We start from the raw sequence: 17,970 nt of genomic DNA on the forward strand, positions 1-17,970 counted from the left end.
CACAAAGGCATTTTTGAATCTCCACAACACAAAATGACCATAATCTAAACACTAAAAAACTTATCAACGTTCAGACAATGCTGGATACTTTGAGGTGTTGTGCTTTAGGGTGACATAACAGCCAACATGTACCCAGTTAACACAATAACATAGGCTGGAACCTATCCCAGCTTTGATGGAGTGAGAGGCAGGCTGCGAGTCCAGTGCAGAGCTAATACAAACAGACGATTATTCACACTCATGCATTTGACCAATTTAGAATCCACAATTAACCCAACATCTATGTCTTTGGACTGTGCGATTAAAGCCAGAAAGACCCTACACAGGCACAGGGACAACATGCAAAACCCACAAAGGACTGACTGGCAGATAATTTCATTTTACGTGTAACTTAACCATTTCAGGGCCTGAAGTCTATCCCGGTTGTTAGTAGTACTTATCTTTCCGGTTGTCAGCAGTTTACAAAGGCTTCATTGAATTTTTTTTATTTAACAAATACACAAAAAACACTATTTCTGCCAACCATATCTTTGATGTGCATTTTTACACAGATGACACAACTTCATATACAGCTAGCTTGTTCTGTAAATGGCTTATATTTTCTTTTGGAAACTATATCCGTTTTCTACTAAACTACTATCTATTGAACTGAATGGAACTCTATTGAATTAAACAAACATAGAGGTCATGTGTGGCAATCCAGAATCTTTTTGGTGTGTGATTGAGCTGTGTTTTCACTCCACAATAATTCCTTTATAGCACAGGCATTTGTTATGCCCTGTCTAAGGGGGACAAAACAAAACACCAAAGCCATCCATCTTCCCCAAGTCACACAAAAACCTAAGAACAACTTGATGTAAGGCCACACCAACAAATAAACAAATCTATCTGCAAATCCAAGCCGAGCTAACGAAACCAAACCAACATACCCTGTTTGTTTTCTATGTGTGAGCACTTTTAACATAGCATTCACACTTAGGCGCAAACTCAGGAACCTTGTGGTTTAAGATGACCTGCTCTACCCCCTTAACCACAGCCACCTCTTTAAAAAAAAAAAAACCCCACCAGCAACGTTCTCACACTTTGACATTTGCAAAAAGATCTGAGCCTGAGATAAGTTATGGATAGACCTTTTAGGTCAAAGCTTGCCCAGTAAAGTGGCAAGCTTTGAATTCTATACACCTCAACTAAGTTACACTGATTCATACAATTTGTTAAAAAAAATAAAATAAAAATAAAATCACATTCATACTTTGTAACAGAGAAACACATTCAGATGTATGCTTTGTAAGTAAGTAAACAATATTCTTGTTCTTGTGACTCGATTTGTCTACCTCAAAAAGAAATTTTACATTTACATACATAACTGTCAATTGTGTTTTAATTTGAAACCACTGAGGATTTTATGACTTCACTACTACCCCACATTTTGCAAAGCAACCCTGTGTGGGATGGGATCCTCTGGTGGCCAGCTTGTGGCCCGAGGGCCCCATGTTGGACACTTTTGATTTCCAATACAAAGCTAGTATACTACTGTGGCTGTCTGCATGTTAACTTTGATCCATGCTATGTCTCCTATCCAAAAATGACGGTGACGCTGAAGTTAAGTAGTTGGAGCAGAGGAAGGGGGGAACATGTCTGTCCAAATGCACAGTGGCTGCTCGATCGGGCCGTAACTAGCTCCCCTCATTTTTATGTTTATTTTTGCTACTTTTCTTTCTCTGTCGTTGCATGCTGTCGACTAATTTCTTCATCATCATCATCATCTGAAGGGGCAGGAAGCTGAATCCCGTCTCCAGCAGTTAGCAGCAGCTTCCCTGGCTCCACGGCGACGGCACAACCGGCAGCAGATTTAAAAAATGTCCGAGGAAGGACCGAACATGTTGACAGGGAGGAAGACGGCGTTAAGGTAACAACCCGAAAGTATTTGTGTTAACATATGCGACGTACGGTGTAGCTAGCAGCTAGCTGTTAATCGATGCTAATGTCTCTGTTGCCGTGGTGAACTGAGAGCGGGAGGTGCACAGTGATGGCACTGGGGCGGCTTAACCTTTGAACGTTACATCAGCTGGATGTGTACGCTGTAGTTAGCGTTTATGCTCGGTTAAAACAGCACGGAGCACAGCTAACGGGAAAAGGCTGGGTTCGTCATCACATGACTGGAAAACAAGAATTTCCGCTACATTTACCCAGCTTGGAAGTGCCCCTTTAAAAAATAAAGCACACACATGCATAAAAAATGTCGTGTGTGGGCAATCTGCAGAGTATCGTGTTTTTAAATGAAAGGTACTGGGGACAAACTTTAACGTTAGCCAAGAAGTTGAGAGGACGCTATTTAATGCTGTATTTTCACACAAAAAAATGGCAGGAGCTACAAATGCAAAAGCTTTTTAAATGCAACTTTCATTGAGTAATATGAAACATGTAAAGGGAACGGTATGTTTTTTATCATTTTCTTGTTTATATTTTTTATATCAGTATAGGCTCAACATATTGCAGCGCACACAGCTGATCTGTTTTGTTGACATTAAAAGAACACGGTGTGAAGTGAAGCGTGCTACGTTCATGGAAACTTAGGAAAACTTAAATGTCAGCATAAATATCTGAGGCACGTGGGCCGAGCCAGTGCTTTTACACCCATTTAAACACACAGGCATGCAGAGGTTGTTACATGCCTTTAAATGGTCACACTGAAGGATGCATCATCTCTATGATTGGCCCAGGGGCAAATATCTTTTTCTCGGCCCATATTTTCTCACATATTATCTCTGTCATTCACGCACAGAGCAATAATCAATATTAACAATAACATCATTCTAGCGGTTGTGTCAGAGGTTGTGTTTGTGCTGTGAACTCACACCATCTTTTTTAAGCGGGACTACCGGATGTGGTAGACCCGAGGGCTCAAAAGCACTGCAAACAAAGAAAATACGAGCAAACAGAAGAATGCAGCAAAAACACAGCAAAAGTAGAATTAAAAAAACAATACAAGAGGAATAAAATACAAGGAAAGTAAGGTAAAACACAATGGAAGTAGATTGAAACACAACGGAAGTAGAATAAACCATCACGGACGTAAAATAAAACACCACAGAAATAGAATAAAATACAACCGAAGTAGAATAAAACAGAATAGGTGCAGAAAAAAACAAAACAAAGCACACAAAGCACAATAAATTGGGAAAAACAGCACAGAGGAAAAAGAATAATGTGTGTTCTAATCACACGATTCATAAAGTGCTGAAGATGCATGTTTCCTTCAAGTTATCGTCTCCCCTAAATTACATGCATTGTGTTTTGTGAGCCTTTTTTAATTTGCTGATGTTTTCTTAGTTTGCAGTGCATTTGACCTCTCAGTGCAACCATAACCACAAGCCCAAACATATTTAACTTTGATTAACTTGGAACAAGAAGAGAGAAGCCCATTAACCACAAGTCCTCACAGACTCACTGGATGGGTCATTTATAGAATTCCTCATTCAACAGTTATTTCACTGCTTCTACATACATCTCACACATGAGTCATATTTTTAACATAGAAATGGTAACAAGGATTCAGTTGTTTACAAAACCACAAACTACTCATCCATCAGAACTTCATCTTTCAGGCCGTGCGCTCAGCAAATCCATAGATAACACTGCTCAGACCCTGAATCTTAGCAGTTAACGCTGTCTGACTACTCTATAAGACACTCACCGAAAAAACAAACTGTTGCATAGTTGATGCCAAAAAGTTTGCAGGTATTTGGCAAATGACAGAAAAAAAAGTCATCATTCAGCTCTTTGGAAGGAAACTGGAATGTGAATGAAATGGTGCAACGGTTTAGGACCTAACCACAGTAATATTAATCGGGGACAACATCCTCATTTCGATTTTTTTTGTTTTTTCTTTAAATATTCAACACTGAAAAAATTAGAACAAATTAGAAAAAATTAGAACAAACAGCTTATAGTGCAGGAAGTACAGTCATACAACCAGAAGGGAAGTGTATGAGGTGTGTTCCTACACAAATTATCTTCAGTAAGGTGCCTATTTTCATCCTGTGCTTAAAAACAGGCAGTATGCAAGACATACACAGGCTATTTTATTATTTTAATTATTTTATTTTATTTATTTTTCTATACCTATTAATAGCTTATCTAACAGTTGTGGACACACTTACAGAGATATATCAGGAGCAACCCGGGGTCTTAATATATACATTTATGGTGTAGCTGTAGAATTGATCCACAAACCTTCTGATAGTTAGACAACCTACTCGACTTCCTGAGACAAAGGCTTAAGTAGAATTCTGCACAAGGATAGACTATTTGGAACTAAAATTATACTGGAACAGTGGCGCGGCTGCCCCTCTGTTGGTCTTCCATGGTCTCTTGTGTTCTGGGGGCCTCTGGATGTCTGGAGTTTTGATCTCCTCCATACCCGCTTCACACCCTGGAGGACGGGGCTGTGGCCCCCCCACACTCCCTAGCAGATCATTACATGGAGAAACCTTTGGAATGCAAGCATGCTGATCCACACAGGTATGCACACATGGGTATTCACAGACGCGGACTAAAGCTTTCTTGGCTGCTGCCTCAAAGCACACTGTGCGCTGTCTATCTTGCGTGCTGCACAATATCGTTTATTATTTAGTAAATATTGATATCTATGACTAGCTAGTTTATTGTGATGGTGCTTTGTTTTCTCTATTATTATGTTGCTCTTTGTTGTTTGCTGTCTCCTCTGTTTGTTTTGTTTGTTTGTTTGTTTTTTCTCCATACAGGTGACCCAGGAGTTCTTTTTTTTTTTTTCTCTCTCTTCCCCCCCCCTCTCACCGTCTCTTCTCCCCTTTGGTTTTCTTTCTTTCTCTCCCCCTCTTTCTCTCATTCATTCCCCCTGTCCTATTTATAAAAAAAAAAAAAAAAAAAAATGACAAAGGATGAACTGAAGCTCTGCCATCACGTAATGTCGCATACTGCTGTTTCTGATGTCATTTAAAAAAAAAAAAAAAAAAAAAAAAAAGGAACTAAAATTATAAGCATTGTTGAATCTAAAGGATCAATATACCTGTGATATATGTGTGATGGAAAATAATTAATTTATTCTTATTTTATTCCATTTGTGGACAGGTTACAAGTGAAAAAGTAAAGAGTTTCCTTCGCTAACTATTCTTTAATATTTCAGATTTTTAGAAAAACGAGTGTTCCATTTTAAAAAAAAATTATAATCATTAAAACACAACTGAAATTTATACATATTTATATACAATGCATGTGGCCGTGCTCTGTTTGTAATAGAGGTCCACCGTTTTTGCTGAGTTCCCATTGCCTGTGAATGCATCATCCAAGGCCTTTCAACATTGGAGAGTCAGCAGCCAATCATATGGCTAAAAGACACTAAGGCCCGCCTATTTCTTTCACCAACAGTCAGGGTTGGCCAAAGTGTAGCTCCAGTTCCTGTAGTCAAAGAACACGCTGCTTTGAACCAAAGAAGGAAGCTGTTGACCTTTCAGTAATAATCAGTTTAGGCTGCAGGGGTTTCTGACATGCCAACTCCAAGGTGAGAGCCACATGATTATTATCCTCCTCTGTTTACACCGTAAGCATTTCTGCTCTTATGACTTTATTGTTTAAAGCATGAGCTAACATCACTGCCAGACTTTCAGTGGGTTGATTGAAAGCATTGAGCTCACCTATTGTTGAGATGGATAAAGGCATGTTGAGCTTGAAAGGCCAAGTATTTCTCCCTGTGCTCTGAGCTGTTACCTAACTTTCAGAAAGCATACTCTGTCCTCGGGAGTATACTTTGACCGCTATGATATCTTATTACCTCATACTTTTAGGTAAATGGGTAATCTATAGCTGTAGTCTAAGAAAACCTTATTTTAAAGCGTTTGCATGACACATAGGTATCAAAGGCATAATAATCATCTGCAGGAGTCATAAACAGTTCATTCATTAATTACTCTGCTATAAGCTTAAAAGTTTTCAGTCGCTTATGTTTCTGTAGCTTGAATTTTCCCATAAAGAGATGCTCTTTATGGGTCCTTCCAGTGTAATTGACCAAATCACAAACAGATGATTTTCTGTATCACAACAGACTGTTTGTTCCCCCTGTTCATGCAGAGCCTGTTAGTGGGAGTCTCCATAACACAATATGCTTTTGTCTCCCCCACAGTGAAAACATGCTCTTTGGGATGGGAAATCCCTTGCTCGACATTTCAGCTGTTGTGGACAAAGATTTCCTTGACAAGTAAGTCTAAATGCTTCATCTGTTTCCCCTTAAATCATCCTGCATGCTCAGAACACACTTAATGTTTGTTTGCTTGCCCTTTCCTGAAAGGTTTGGACTGAAGCCGAATGACCAGATCCTCGCAGAAGACAGACACAAAGCCTTGTGAGTTAAAACTTCGCTCGTAACCCACGCTACAGTCGCTTGTGTAATGCAAACAGTTAAAAACATGTGAAACCAAATAAGGGATACACTAGCCATTCATACACACTACTACCATCTTGACACTGTAAGCTGTGCTCAAAATAGCTAACTCATACATTGGCCCCGGGTAGCTGGCAGCCTCAGAACTTTACACGCCCACATTTTTCCAGCTCTGAACCCATGCCAGGCTATAAATAACCTCTAAATTTACAATTGCCTTGTGGCAAATGTAAGTTAGTAAGGGTTTTTCTGAGTTGTGAGTTTCTTGTAAACACGCCTCCGTCACATTGCAAGCAGTAACACTATATCCTTCCTCAAAGACACTGTGGCATGCCCCCGCTTGCAGCCCGTCACTCTGTAGAAACAAAGAACTAGGCTTTAATCACTGACTGACCTTACACCACCCTTTTCCTTCTGTTTGATAAGGTACAGATGGTTCCTTTGCAGGGAATTTGTTGTGTGAAATTTTTTTTGAAGATGTTAAATATGTGCACCATCTGTAAATAAGAACATGGTGTGAGAGAGGGAGGTGTTGGGGTTCCCTTTGAAGTTTGAAGGATTAAACAGTTTTCACACTGAGAGGTAAATCACATGTTCCACATTTAGCATATGTAAACATTTGTTATGGGTTTGCCTATTAGTGTGTGAGTGAACTGAGATGTTTAATAATTACCCAAGCAGCAATAGAAAAAAATCACAGGTTTTCTGAGTTTTTATGACTTTACTTTGCCTGCCAAGTCTGAAATGTAATCAAAAAAGCCATTCACTGGGACAGAATAACCTCTTCTGTGAATCCAGCTCTCTTTTATTTTTAAAGCATGATGGATATTTTCTGACGGCAACATTTCATTTTGTCCTAAATTGGCAATTTGTGTCTCTGCAACCAAATGTAACCCAATGCCCGCTGCCTTTCAGTTCGCTCTAGCAATAAAAGTGCAACAGATGACTTTTTAAGGCCTTTCGTTTAACCAGTAGCAGGTCACCTGAGCTGAAGTGCTCCTTTAGACAATTTTATTACATCACACTGGTCAACGTTCACACCTTAAACCTGCTCAGTCAACAGTTATCTGCTGGCCATTACTACTGGAGCACTTCAGTGTTTAAGGTGCCCTGTTGAGTTTTTAAAAAAAGTCTTTATGAAAACAGAATCGGCATTTTCATTGTGTAAAACGGTCTGTTTTAAGTACGATAAGCCAGATAGTGGCACTAACAAATGAGGAGAGGCCAGTGGGAATCCTTGGACATGTACAGTTAATTGTTACTAGCATTACTTTAACAATTTGACAATAAAATGGCTTAAAGATGTCAAATTCTGAACAGTTGGCACTTTTGCAAAGACAAAGAAAAATGATTTTGTTGTCCATTAAGACGTTTTAATGTCTTGAGTAAACTTTGTTTTGGATTCAGTGTGACGGAGCAGTGGAAAATTTGACTCATGTCAAAATAACCCCCATATTTATTTGTATTGGGAGCTCCAGTGGAGCAGTGGTCCTGGCTTTGGGGTTTCTGCACTGCAGATGTTACATCGGCTAACATACTGTGATGCTGTGATTGTGCTTCCCAAACCCTATCCATAGACATTTAGCCAGTTTAAAACCATAATGTTTAAATTTTCAAAAGACCAGCTTAAACCAAAAATTGGTGACTGCTACCGTTGACTGTGCAGAACTACTGAGCCCTCATTTCTTTATATTTTGCTTCCAAGGAGCCAGACTTTCTTGTAATGTTTCTAGGATAAGTGACTATAAGCTGCTGTTTCCAATGAGTCCAATTCAGTTCAGTTTTTGTACCCTTTCTTGTTGTTTGTTCAGCCATTTAACACTGACATACAACTCAATCAAGTATATATATAAAAGGCATCTAACTCAAGGGCTGAACCACTGTAGAGTCTGCACATAACAGACAACTTGGCAACGAACCAATTTTAAATTTAGTATCTTTAGCCACTTTGTTACTGCAACCAGTCATAAAAAAAAACATAATTTGTTCCCATTTTTTTTAGTTGAATAACACACATTCACAGGCATAAAATTTTATTTTTGGAACAGCAAGTTGATTCCCAAAGAAAATTTGGCATATGGTGAGGAAACTGGACAAGTGGAGGACAAAAGAAGTTGCAGACCTACAAAACTTTCCACAACAGGTGATCAGTATCTGAAAGTCCTTAGAAAATAGGAAACATCCAGGAAAGAGCTGACACAGAACTTGAGAGTTGCATTTGGCTCTTCAGTTGATCCATCAACTGGTAGCTGAAGAACAGCGATGGTCTTGAAGGTTAAATGACTGATGAACTGGACTGAAAATCTTTCCAACCACACTGCAAGTGTAGTAAAAGCATATGTGGATAGAAAAACATAAAGTGGAACACTATCAGTCGTGGATTGGCCTCCCCAGACCTGGACCTCAACATTAATGAAGCAGCGTGGGATCATCTTGACAGAGAAAAACAGCAAGTATCCAACGAAATGTCTGGAGAAATATTCCTGAAGATTACTTAAAGAAATGACAGTAAAGCCTTAAATATCAAGTTTGAAGCACGTTTGAATTGTAGGGTGGCCCGAGACTTTTTGTACAGTACTGTAGAATAATAATGCAAATGGATACATAGCCTATCCGTACCAGGCTGCATTAGTCCATAAACTTTACTACACTACTGCAAACCACCTACTGTGTAGCTGTTACATGCTGTAGTAAATCTGTGAAGGCATTATAAAACTATGAAGCACCATAACGATGCAGTTAGAGTTTAAAGACAGATCAGTACATCTGATCATCTGTACTTTACAATGGACTACCTTGTCGGGTCTTGTTACTTGACAAAAGGACACATGTGACCTTGGGCAGGAGCAGCGGCACAAAGCAGCATCATCAGCAGTGTTGTTCTCCTTCAGCACAAAGGCAGCGGTGTTATCTTTAGCCCCACAGACACTGTTCTCTACACATTCTGCACAAGGTCAGGGCAGGATTAACATGCAGCTTTGCTGGTTAATTCCCAGCACAATGCATTTCAATGCACGTCCCCTCAATGCTATAGACACCAGCGTGCCTGTCATCATGTCAGTCAATGCATATCTGAGTAAGCATGCAGTATTTTTATCATTCTGAACGTTAACTTTCGACGCTGCAGCATGTGCCACAGTGTACCTATTAATGCTGCTTTGCTTGAGGTTTGGTTTGGTTGCTAAGAAGTCACGTGCAAAGTCATTGGCTTACGGAAGAAGAAGAAGAAGTCCGCTGAAGTGTTGTGACAAATAACTTCATTACTAAAAAGGACTTACAAGTCCAGTCAACTAACACCATTGTTGCGCTACCGAATCTACAGAGTGTAACACGATTCATTTTTTCCTCCCATCACCCTGGTGGGAGAGAGATCATTGGATGCAGTGCGCTGTGGCCATGCCTGAATTCAATTATCTAGTCACAGCAGAGCCCATATAATCCTGTTGTTGCTGAGAAATTGCCTGCTGGACAGTAGAAACTATCTACATCCATGTTAGTACTGGCTGGGGACTTATTTTTGGTGTAACAAGATTCAGCCGCGTATTCTTAGTGATTCAGTAATGGATTAGGCACCAAAATTCACTGACTTTTGCTGTTTTCTTTTGTTTTCTGTCGCAGTAAATTAAACACGTTTTTGTTCTTAGACTGTTATTTTGAAAATTGCAAGACCTCAACTCCATCTAGCACTTAACCTTCTGACATTTTAAGATATTTAATGTTTTTTGCAACAAAATTTTGATCAACTTAACTGAAAAAATAATCGAGAGATGCAGGAATTTGAATGAAAACAATCATTATTTGCTGCTCTGATTTGGGTGGGGGGTGGCGGGGAAATCTGCCATACTGAAAAACAACCCAAACTTCCTGCTACATTCCATTTAACCACAAGCCCCGGTTCACTGCTGGGCGTAACCTTTCTGTTGTTTCATAATGCTTCTTTTCTTTTCACCTTTGCCAACTGCTGCATCCTTTCTTTCTCCTTTGTAATGCATCAAAGCCCTCAAACTATAATATACCTGTAGTTAATTTTTACATGATGCAATCTTAAGCAGTGCTATTATCTTGTATGAGTGACAGCATCAGTCTCTCCTCCTCAAAAAGCAGCTGCGAGTTCTGCCGGTACCTGTATTTTATTCCTGGTTTCACAGTGTGGTGGTTAGTCTGTCAGGCTGGAGTAAATGCAAAATACTGTACTGTTTGTTCACATTATATTTTCTTATATATTATAAATATAAAATATATATTTTTATATTTTTTTGTGGTTAGTGAGCTGCAGTTGAGAGGGTCTGCTTTCAGCAGATGCTGGTTTTTCAGGCGAAGCCTCTGGTTGTTTTGAAATCGAGGTATGAGAGGAAACCAACTAACCAAAGAGCTGCGTGAGACTTCCTCTCTGCCTGCTTAGACATGTTAAATTCAGAGTTTCAGTGGGTAACTGTCGTAACTGTAGTTCCCTCTGACTTTTTGCAGCTGTTGCTGCCATCGTGTGGATTCAAATATGAGTTTGATTCCTGCAGGATTTTTAAAGGCTCTTTGTCATGTGCCAAGATTTGGGGTACGTTTGACTTTGTGTTGTGACCAGATGAACCCAAAGATTACTAAATTCAAAATAAAGTTGTGTTCTTTACTTAGGTCATGTCTAATTTTTCTTTGTAGTGTTTGCTTTTTTAAAATATTTGATTCTGATCATTTGCAGTATTCGTCTCATTAGCACGTGGCGAATATTTATATTTTAACCTTGTCACTTATTTCTTGGCAGCAAAATTCTTTTTAATATGTTATTACTTTGCAGAATATGGGGCATGCACCCTATATGACCAGCAGGGGGCAACAGTAACCTGCTGTTTCTACCCCCCTAAAAAAGAAGTCTCCATAGGAAACAACATGTCAACATAATGAAAACACTCCTCTTTCTGCAGGAGATTATAATGTGGGACATGCAGCATTTCATAATATAATATCTACCCAAACCCTCTTGGGAGTGTTAAGTGAATCATATTAGCGCTAATAATTATTAGTGTATCAAATGAGCGTGTCATTTTTTACTGTGAGAGTATTGTCACCTCAGAGGGGTGGTGGCGGCGGCGGTGGGGGGAATCAGCTGGCTCCTGAATATTAGTGCTGTTCAAACATTTGTTTTATGACTCCCTCTGTCCAATGATAATTAATTGTTTACTTTCTCATCTCTGGATGATGGCGTGACTCTTTTCAGTAGTTGTTTGCTCACAGCAATTAAGTTCATCAGTGCTCATCCTATCCTCTCCCCCAGCCCCCCCCCACCACCACCTACCCCGTCTCCCTCCTTTTCTCTGTTTCTCTGTGCTAAATGCAGATTAGCAGCATCACAATCGCATCCAGAATGAGAGTAAACTCCTCATTATGCCGTGTGACCCTCTGCTGCATGAATAATTCAGGGATGCAGTGTTAGTGGCTGGCTGTTATTAGCATTCCGGATGGCGAAGGATAGGGGAGGGTGGGGGGGAGGAGGAGGGTGGGAGGCTCATATCACTGACAGGGCTGACTCAGGGGGATCAGCGCTGGATTGAGACACACATCACACACACATCATCACACGACACAGGAGATCAGTGGAGGTGCCTCTCCACTAACACACCCTGCTGTCTGTGTACATCTTACACACCCCTGCTGCTGCCATGCAGCTCAATCTGCTTACTGGGGGAAAAAACAACAAAGGCCTCTCTCGCTGAGTACATGCTAAACACTTCGGCTCCCGGGTTCGTGTGTGTGATAGATTCTGCTCTGTAAACACACTTGACTCTTCTCCTCTCTTTCTATTTTTTATGTTTTTAATATATAATGAAGTGAATCGTGAGTGCTAGACAACCCCCCCTCCCTTCCCCTGTGGAGCTATCCTTGTGGTGTCATAAGGACAGACACTCCTGCTTGTTGTGTGTTTGTGTGTTTGTGTCTGCTCACATGCATGTGTGCAGGAGCTGCATGTGCTTGCCATGGTGCCACTTCACTGGATGTACTCATGCTTGACTGAGTGTGTAGACACATTACACACCCCCCACCCACCAATCCTTTTATTTCCCAGTTCCCTTGTCTGGTAACGCTGAGTGCTGTACTACAGTACTTAAACTCACCTCTGCTGGCAGCTACCGGGTCAGCACGTCCGGCTCCCCCCCGCTGCCGAGGACAAAGGTCACGGGCCTGCATCCATCAGCCGACCTCTGAGCCAAAGCGAGAGAGCAGAGATTAATGGCACTCAACCGGTAATTGAGACATCAGAAACACGTTCAGCGACCAGGCGCGCTGCTCTTGATGTTTTATTGATAACCGTGAATCTGGCAATTTGGGACGCTTGCGTGAATCTGACGTGCTCGCCAGAGCCGTACTCAGCTGTAAGAAATGCGAATGTAGACCTTGTGAATTATAAAAGAGGAAAACTTTTCAAATACTGGAAAGAAAGGGGGGAAAAAAACAGCGCAGGGTCTCCTTGTTCCCGTGTTGGTGCTTTCTGTGTGATGAAATTTGTCAGCGTGCTGTGCAGCCGCTTGATTTCTCTGCATTTAAAAGCATACATGCTGCATTATGAGAGATGGCTGATGCAATCACAATTAAGGCTTGTCCTCGTTGGAGCTTTGAATTCCTCTCTTCCACTCTCTCTCTCGCTTGTTGATGGCCACTGCCAGCAGGTGGTGCCAGAAGGAAACATCGCAAGTCAAAGGGGGCGTAACAAACACAATCTACATCTCTGTGCATGTGGGCGCTGCTACCCCCTCCTCACCTCGTCTCCCTCCAACTCCCCGCTTTTAAAGAGCGTTTTATAATTAAAATGTGGGCGTCTCAGCCAGTACATACAGCATGTTCAGTTCAGAAAAGCATGCTCAGGGCTATTTTTAGTCATCTTTGATCCCCCAGCAGCCACACAGGAAAAAGCCACTGATGGCAGCAGCCCTTTTTTTTTTTTTTTTTTTTTTTTTTTAACATGAAGGCTAGTTAGTGCACTATCTGTGCCGATCATTTCTCTACACCTAGCCTGTGCGGGGGTAGAGATGGGAGGCCTGACTGGTGAGCAGCAGCAGCACTCCCCGTGTATTTAAAGTTCACACTGGGCCATATGGTCCCCGCAGTAGGGGGTGTTGGTGGAATTATTCACACGGAGCGCTCTGAATCACTGAGATCCTGGTATCAACCTCCAAGATAAGGGGAATGTCTCAAAGGCTTTGTGCTCCGGCTTCAAATCTCAATCCTCAAGAGAGCACCAGAAGCCCCATCCTTGCTTACACACTCCCTCTTCCCACTCCTCTCTCCCTCAGTGTGTCCCTCTCTCTCTCTCTCCCTTTCATTTCCTCACACACACTCTCACACTCCCTTTCCCACATCCACGCAGTACAGTGTGACAAACAACGCCACCCTCTGCAGCGCGAAGCCAAAAACCTGTGACATTTTAGAGGAAATAATATGAACTCATACTCCATGACCAGATTTTGCCCCCACCGCCTAATCCTTGAGTGCAGCCTAATTAAGTACAAACAGCAGTCCTCAGCTAATGCCAACAAATGGGCTGCTGCTGCTGCTGAAGCTGGATTGGCCCATTATTAAAGGGACGCACAGTTGTCGTTTCTGCATTCTAATGCAATTACTCACCCATTATGACCATGTAATTGTGCAGTCATTAATTGTGTATCCAGTCTGTGATGCAAAAAGTGTCACTGCAGAGAAGATGTGGCACTACTTTTTCTTTCTTTCTTTTGCACCGAGGTACTCGAGGAAGGTTTTCTTAGCTAAAAAGGGATTTGCCCCAGTGGATTGAGATACCCGAGTGATGCCGATACTTTAATGCTTTTGTACAAATCAACATTCATCCCTTACTGTAGTCTATTAGAAGATGTCAGAGGACGGGAACAAGGCCTCTGTGGCTGTTTGAATCATGACTCATTTGTGTTCAGTACTTTTATATGCCTCATTCTTCGCCATCTATTCCCATCCTGCCCTAATGTTCCTCTGATAAGAATGTCCTATTCATTCTGCGTTCCTCACCGGTTGCTACACAGAGAGGGAGTGAGAGAGAGAGACTCTACAGGCACTGAATGAAAAGCACATCTATTTCTGAGAGGGAGCGCGAGCATGGTAGAAGATAATTATTGATTTGAAATAAGAAAAGATAAGGCTCAACCTTGAGCAGCCCAGCGATAGCACACAGAACAGAATAATTAATGGGCCTGTCTTGTGTCGGGACAAGCTTTCACACTGAGACGAGCGTATTGATTTTATACAGATAAACTGCGTAACCCTTTGTGAAGGGTTTGACAAACAATTTAATTGGGGGGGAAAAACAACAATATTCCTCACCCTTTCCATCTCCCTTTCATCATGTCCCCGAGCTGTTTTTCCTCCGCCTGACCTATGGAAACAATTACTGTGCATCAGGCCTCGTACTGCCTCCAGACTACCAAGGAAGGCTGGTGTGGGATGCACACACACTGATTGGGGAATCTAATCAATGGTGGAACCTGTCTCCACTCCAGATGCCCGTGTTGAAACTGGGATTACCAAAGCCTTTTAGCTGCATTGGCCCCTCTCTGTTTCTGTCAGATAGAGAGAAGATGGATCTGCCTGTTTAAATATACCTGCCTGCTATACTTGAAGCAGAGATAATTTACTGTTCCTGTACAACCCTCCTCCTGCCTAATCCCCAAGGAGAGCCAGCAAAGAAGCCCCAGTCCGCTCACTTCTTCCTTTGCCCTCCCCTGATTAGCGATAGAGGCCGTTTGATCATGTTTCCCTGCCTGTCCTTGTGATTTGTAAGCTGTTTAAACGTGAACGAGGCAATTAAACGAGGACGAACGGCGTGTAGGAGAGAAGGTGCCGCGGTGATCATTAGCGATGAATTACCCCGGTGTGCACTCAAACACTCGGGAGGACTTTCAGGCGGACCACTCCCGAGAATCCAGATCCAATCTAGCCATTGATTAACAGAGACTTGTTCTTCCTGTGAAATCACTCGACGGGGATTTTAGGGCACTCATCCGGTCTTATCGAGATAGGCTAACATCAAAGGCGAATGAAGAGGGATTGGGTAAATGGGCTCGCCTTGCCCTCTGTGTAAGAGACTTAGAGGAGCAAATCTTGAATTATTGCCTCATGTAAATAATCTACTTGGCTTGTTTTTTGGGGAGGTGAGAGAGGAGCTCATGAGTCACTCGGGTTAGAGAACTCTCAAAGTACTTTGGAAGCTCTCATATTTCCCTTGATGGGAAACAACAGTGGGGGCTCCATCCTCAGGAATGTAAACAACACAATGTTCCCGACTTGTGTGATCTGCCTCAACAGTTTGAACGCGTTAAGCCGGAGAGATCTGGAGGTATTAGTTGTCGAGGGGGGACTCTAGGACTCCGATACCCTCTGAATACAAATATTGTATTCAGCGGCTTAATTCTTCTAATTTGAATATGATTTCATTTAAGCTGAATAAATAAATGCTGCTATTAGTCTCAAATTGGAAGGTATGAAATTGAAAAACTGTGGCTTTTAGTTAAGAGTGGCGTTTAACCAAAGTGCCATCGGCAGCCTCTTGTAAAACATGTTATATAACACATGCTGACCATACATTAGTGGAATACATGGCATAGCTGGGATTGCTCTTACGCCGAGCGACACCAGTAGGTTTTAAAAGCTGAGGTTACTGGCTGAGGACATTTTGTTCAAAACAATTTCTTTTTTCTTTTTTTTCTCCCTCTGCTCCCTCCCATCACTGAGTGAGCTTAGACTGCAGTAGATGGAAAGGGATTTTCTCTCTCTAAATGGCCAAGGGGGCCGTTTACGGTGTCACTACTATGGGATCACATGATGTTTGAGGGTGTAAAGGTCTCGAGGCAGCTGCTCCTTTTCGGATGGGATTTTCGAGGCGTCCAAGAGCAGGGCCCCATGCTGTCTGCACTGAAAGGTGGAGCAAATACTTCTAGCAAGGGGGGGGGGGAAGCACTGAAATCCTCAGAAGCTGTGTGTCTATTTGAAATGGGTTCTGGAGTCCCTCGGCTGCCTTCATGTTATAAACACCCACAGTGCTCAAATTCTTCTTTTGTCAAGGAGTCATAACAGGTGTCTCAGGAAGGATTTTTTTTCCACCCGGTTAGCATATTTTCCACTTGCATGGAAAGTTTTTTTTTCTTTATTAGGAACATTCTGCCCTGGGTGGACCTCTCGCCTTGAGACATGATATGTAGACTTTCTTTGAAGCAGTTAAGGTTACTTTCACACCCGCTCAAAATTCGGCCATGCCTAGTTAAACCAGGTTGTGCTGAAGTATTGAACACCTCTGGCTGGCACATGTTGGTAAGCCATGACGCACTTTGCATACAGATCAGTGCTGTCTGTGGCAAGTATACACAGTAGACATGACATATTTTTATGATCAGGGCTACAATTTAAAACGTACAACTGTTGACCAACCCCATAAAATGCACTGGATCTCTGTAGCGCAGAGTACCAGTGCCCCCTTGGGATTACAACTAAGCATTTTATTATGAATTTAAAGCAGTAACGCACATATAATTCAATGTGACTGATTTAGAAAAAGGCCAAGGTGCATCTTCACCTTAGTTAGGCCAGTTGCCATAGCATGGCGGATATGTTTGTATATCCAGCCAGCCCCCCCCCCCCCCCCCCCCCCCCCAAATCTGCAGAACGCAACATTATTCATGTTCTCAGCTTCCAAGATAAAGGGCTCTATCTCGCAGCGTAGCCTGGCTTTGCATCATGTTACGCCTGAGCATCGCAGCTATTGATGTTTGAAATGGCAGTATGATGGGGAAAATACAAAAATGATAGAACTGCCTTCAGTATTACCCTGGGGTGTTCCTTTGGTTTATGTTTGAAAACACAGCAATTGTTTACTCCGTATTCCCCGATGTAATGTCTGCTTTCTCGACTCATTTCTGTTTAGTCTGTTACAGTCATTTCTAAACTTTGCTGTGCGGTTCAAAAACATCAAACCTTTAATCAGATGCGGTCTCTCGCTAAACGACTTATCTGGGTATCGGGTTTTTATACATGGGAAAATAATAAAACGTAATTTTCTAATTGCTCTGAAAGCATCACCTATGAAATATGTGCAGTCGCCTATTTTTGCCAAGTTGAAGATGAATATCTGCTTTTATTTTGTGCATCTCTTTGAGGAAGCAGTTCAAGTTCCTTAGAAATAACTTTTGCTCACTGCTCATCTTGTTATAATACTGTAAGGCTAAATACAACCATGTGTGAACAATGTTTCTCTCTTTTGCTTTTATCAAGCTGACGTTTTAGACTCCCAACTGCAGCAACATTTGTGGTAAAGTATCCCATTTAACAAAATCCAGCTTTGATTTTTTTCTCCCCCCCTCTTTTCCCTGTAAGCAGTTTATATAAACAACTTGCACCTGGAATGTCACGGTTAAAGAATGGCGTAAATGTATCCCACTTTTAGTCTGTTGTGTTTCTGGGTTTACGTGCTCCAAAACACAACTTCTTTACTGCTCGAAAAGGGAAGAAAAATGTTGCGACTTAACTAGGGGATTGGAAAATATATCCTTACAGGATAAGCTGAGTAA

At 41.6% G+C, this 17,970-nt stretch overlaps 1 protein-coding gene across 7 annotated transcripts in view; it reads left to right on the forward strand.

Moving 5' to 3' along the window:
* The first annotated feature begins 1,426 nt into the window (after positions 1-1,426).
* Positions 1,427-17,970, forward strand: part of LOC147323462 (adenosine kinase-like) — a 132,874-nt gene continuing 116,330 nt past the window's right edge. Inside the window, exons 1-4 of one of the 7 annotated variants that reach the window (XM_086303818.1) lie at positions 1,430-5,542; positions 6,161-6,235; positions 6,326-6,379; positions 17,675-17,711. In XM_086303818.1, coding sequence (XP_086159944.1) covers positions 6,343-6,379; positions 17,675-17,711 — 74 coding nt within the window. In that variant the 5' untranslated portion in view covers positions 1,430-5,542; positions 6,161-6,235; positions 6,326-6,342. Of the gene's footprint in view, positions 5,543-6,160; positions 6,236-6,325; positions 6,380-17,674; positions 17,712-17,970 lie in introns of all 7 variants that reach the window. The other 6 variants (XM_086303817.1, XM_086303814.1, XM_086303815.1 and 3 more) reach the window with 6 other exon arrangements.

Source organism: Aulonocara sp. 'chitande type north' Nkhata Bay, linkage group LG8 (genome assembly GCF_057382095.1).
Source record: "Aulonocara sp. 'chitande type north' Nkhata Bay isolate Kocher_YH1m ecotype deep benthic linkage group LG8, A_spYH_male_GT1.1, whole genome shotgun sequence".
Classification (NCBI taxonomy): Eukaryota; Metazoa; Chordata; class Actinopteri; order Cichliformes; family Cichlidae; genus Aulonocara; species Aulonocara sp. 'chitande type north' Nkhata Bay.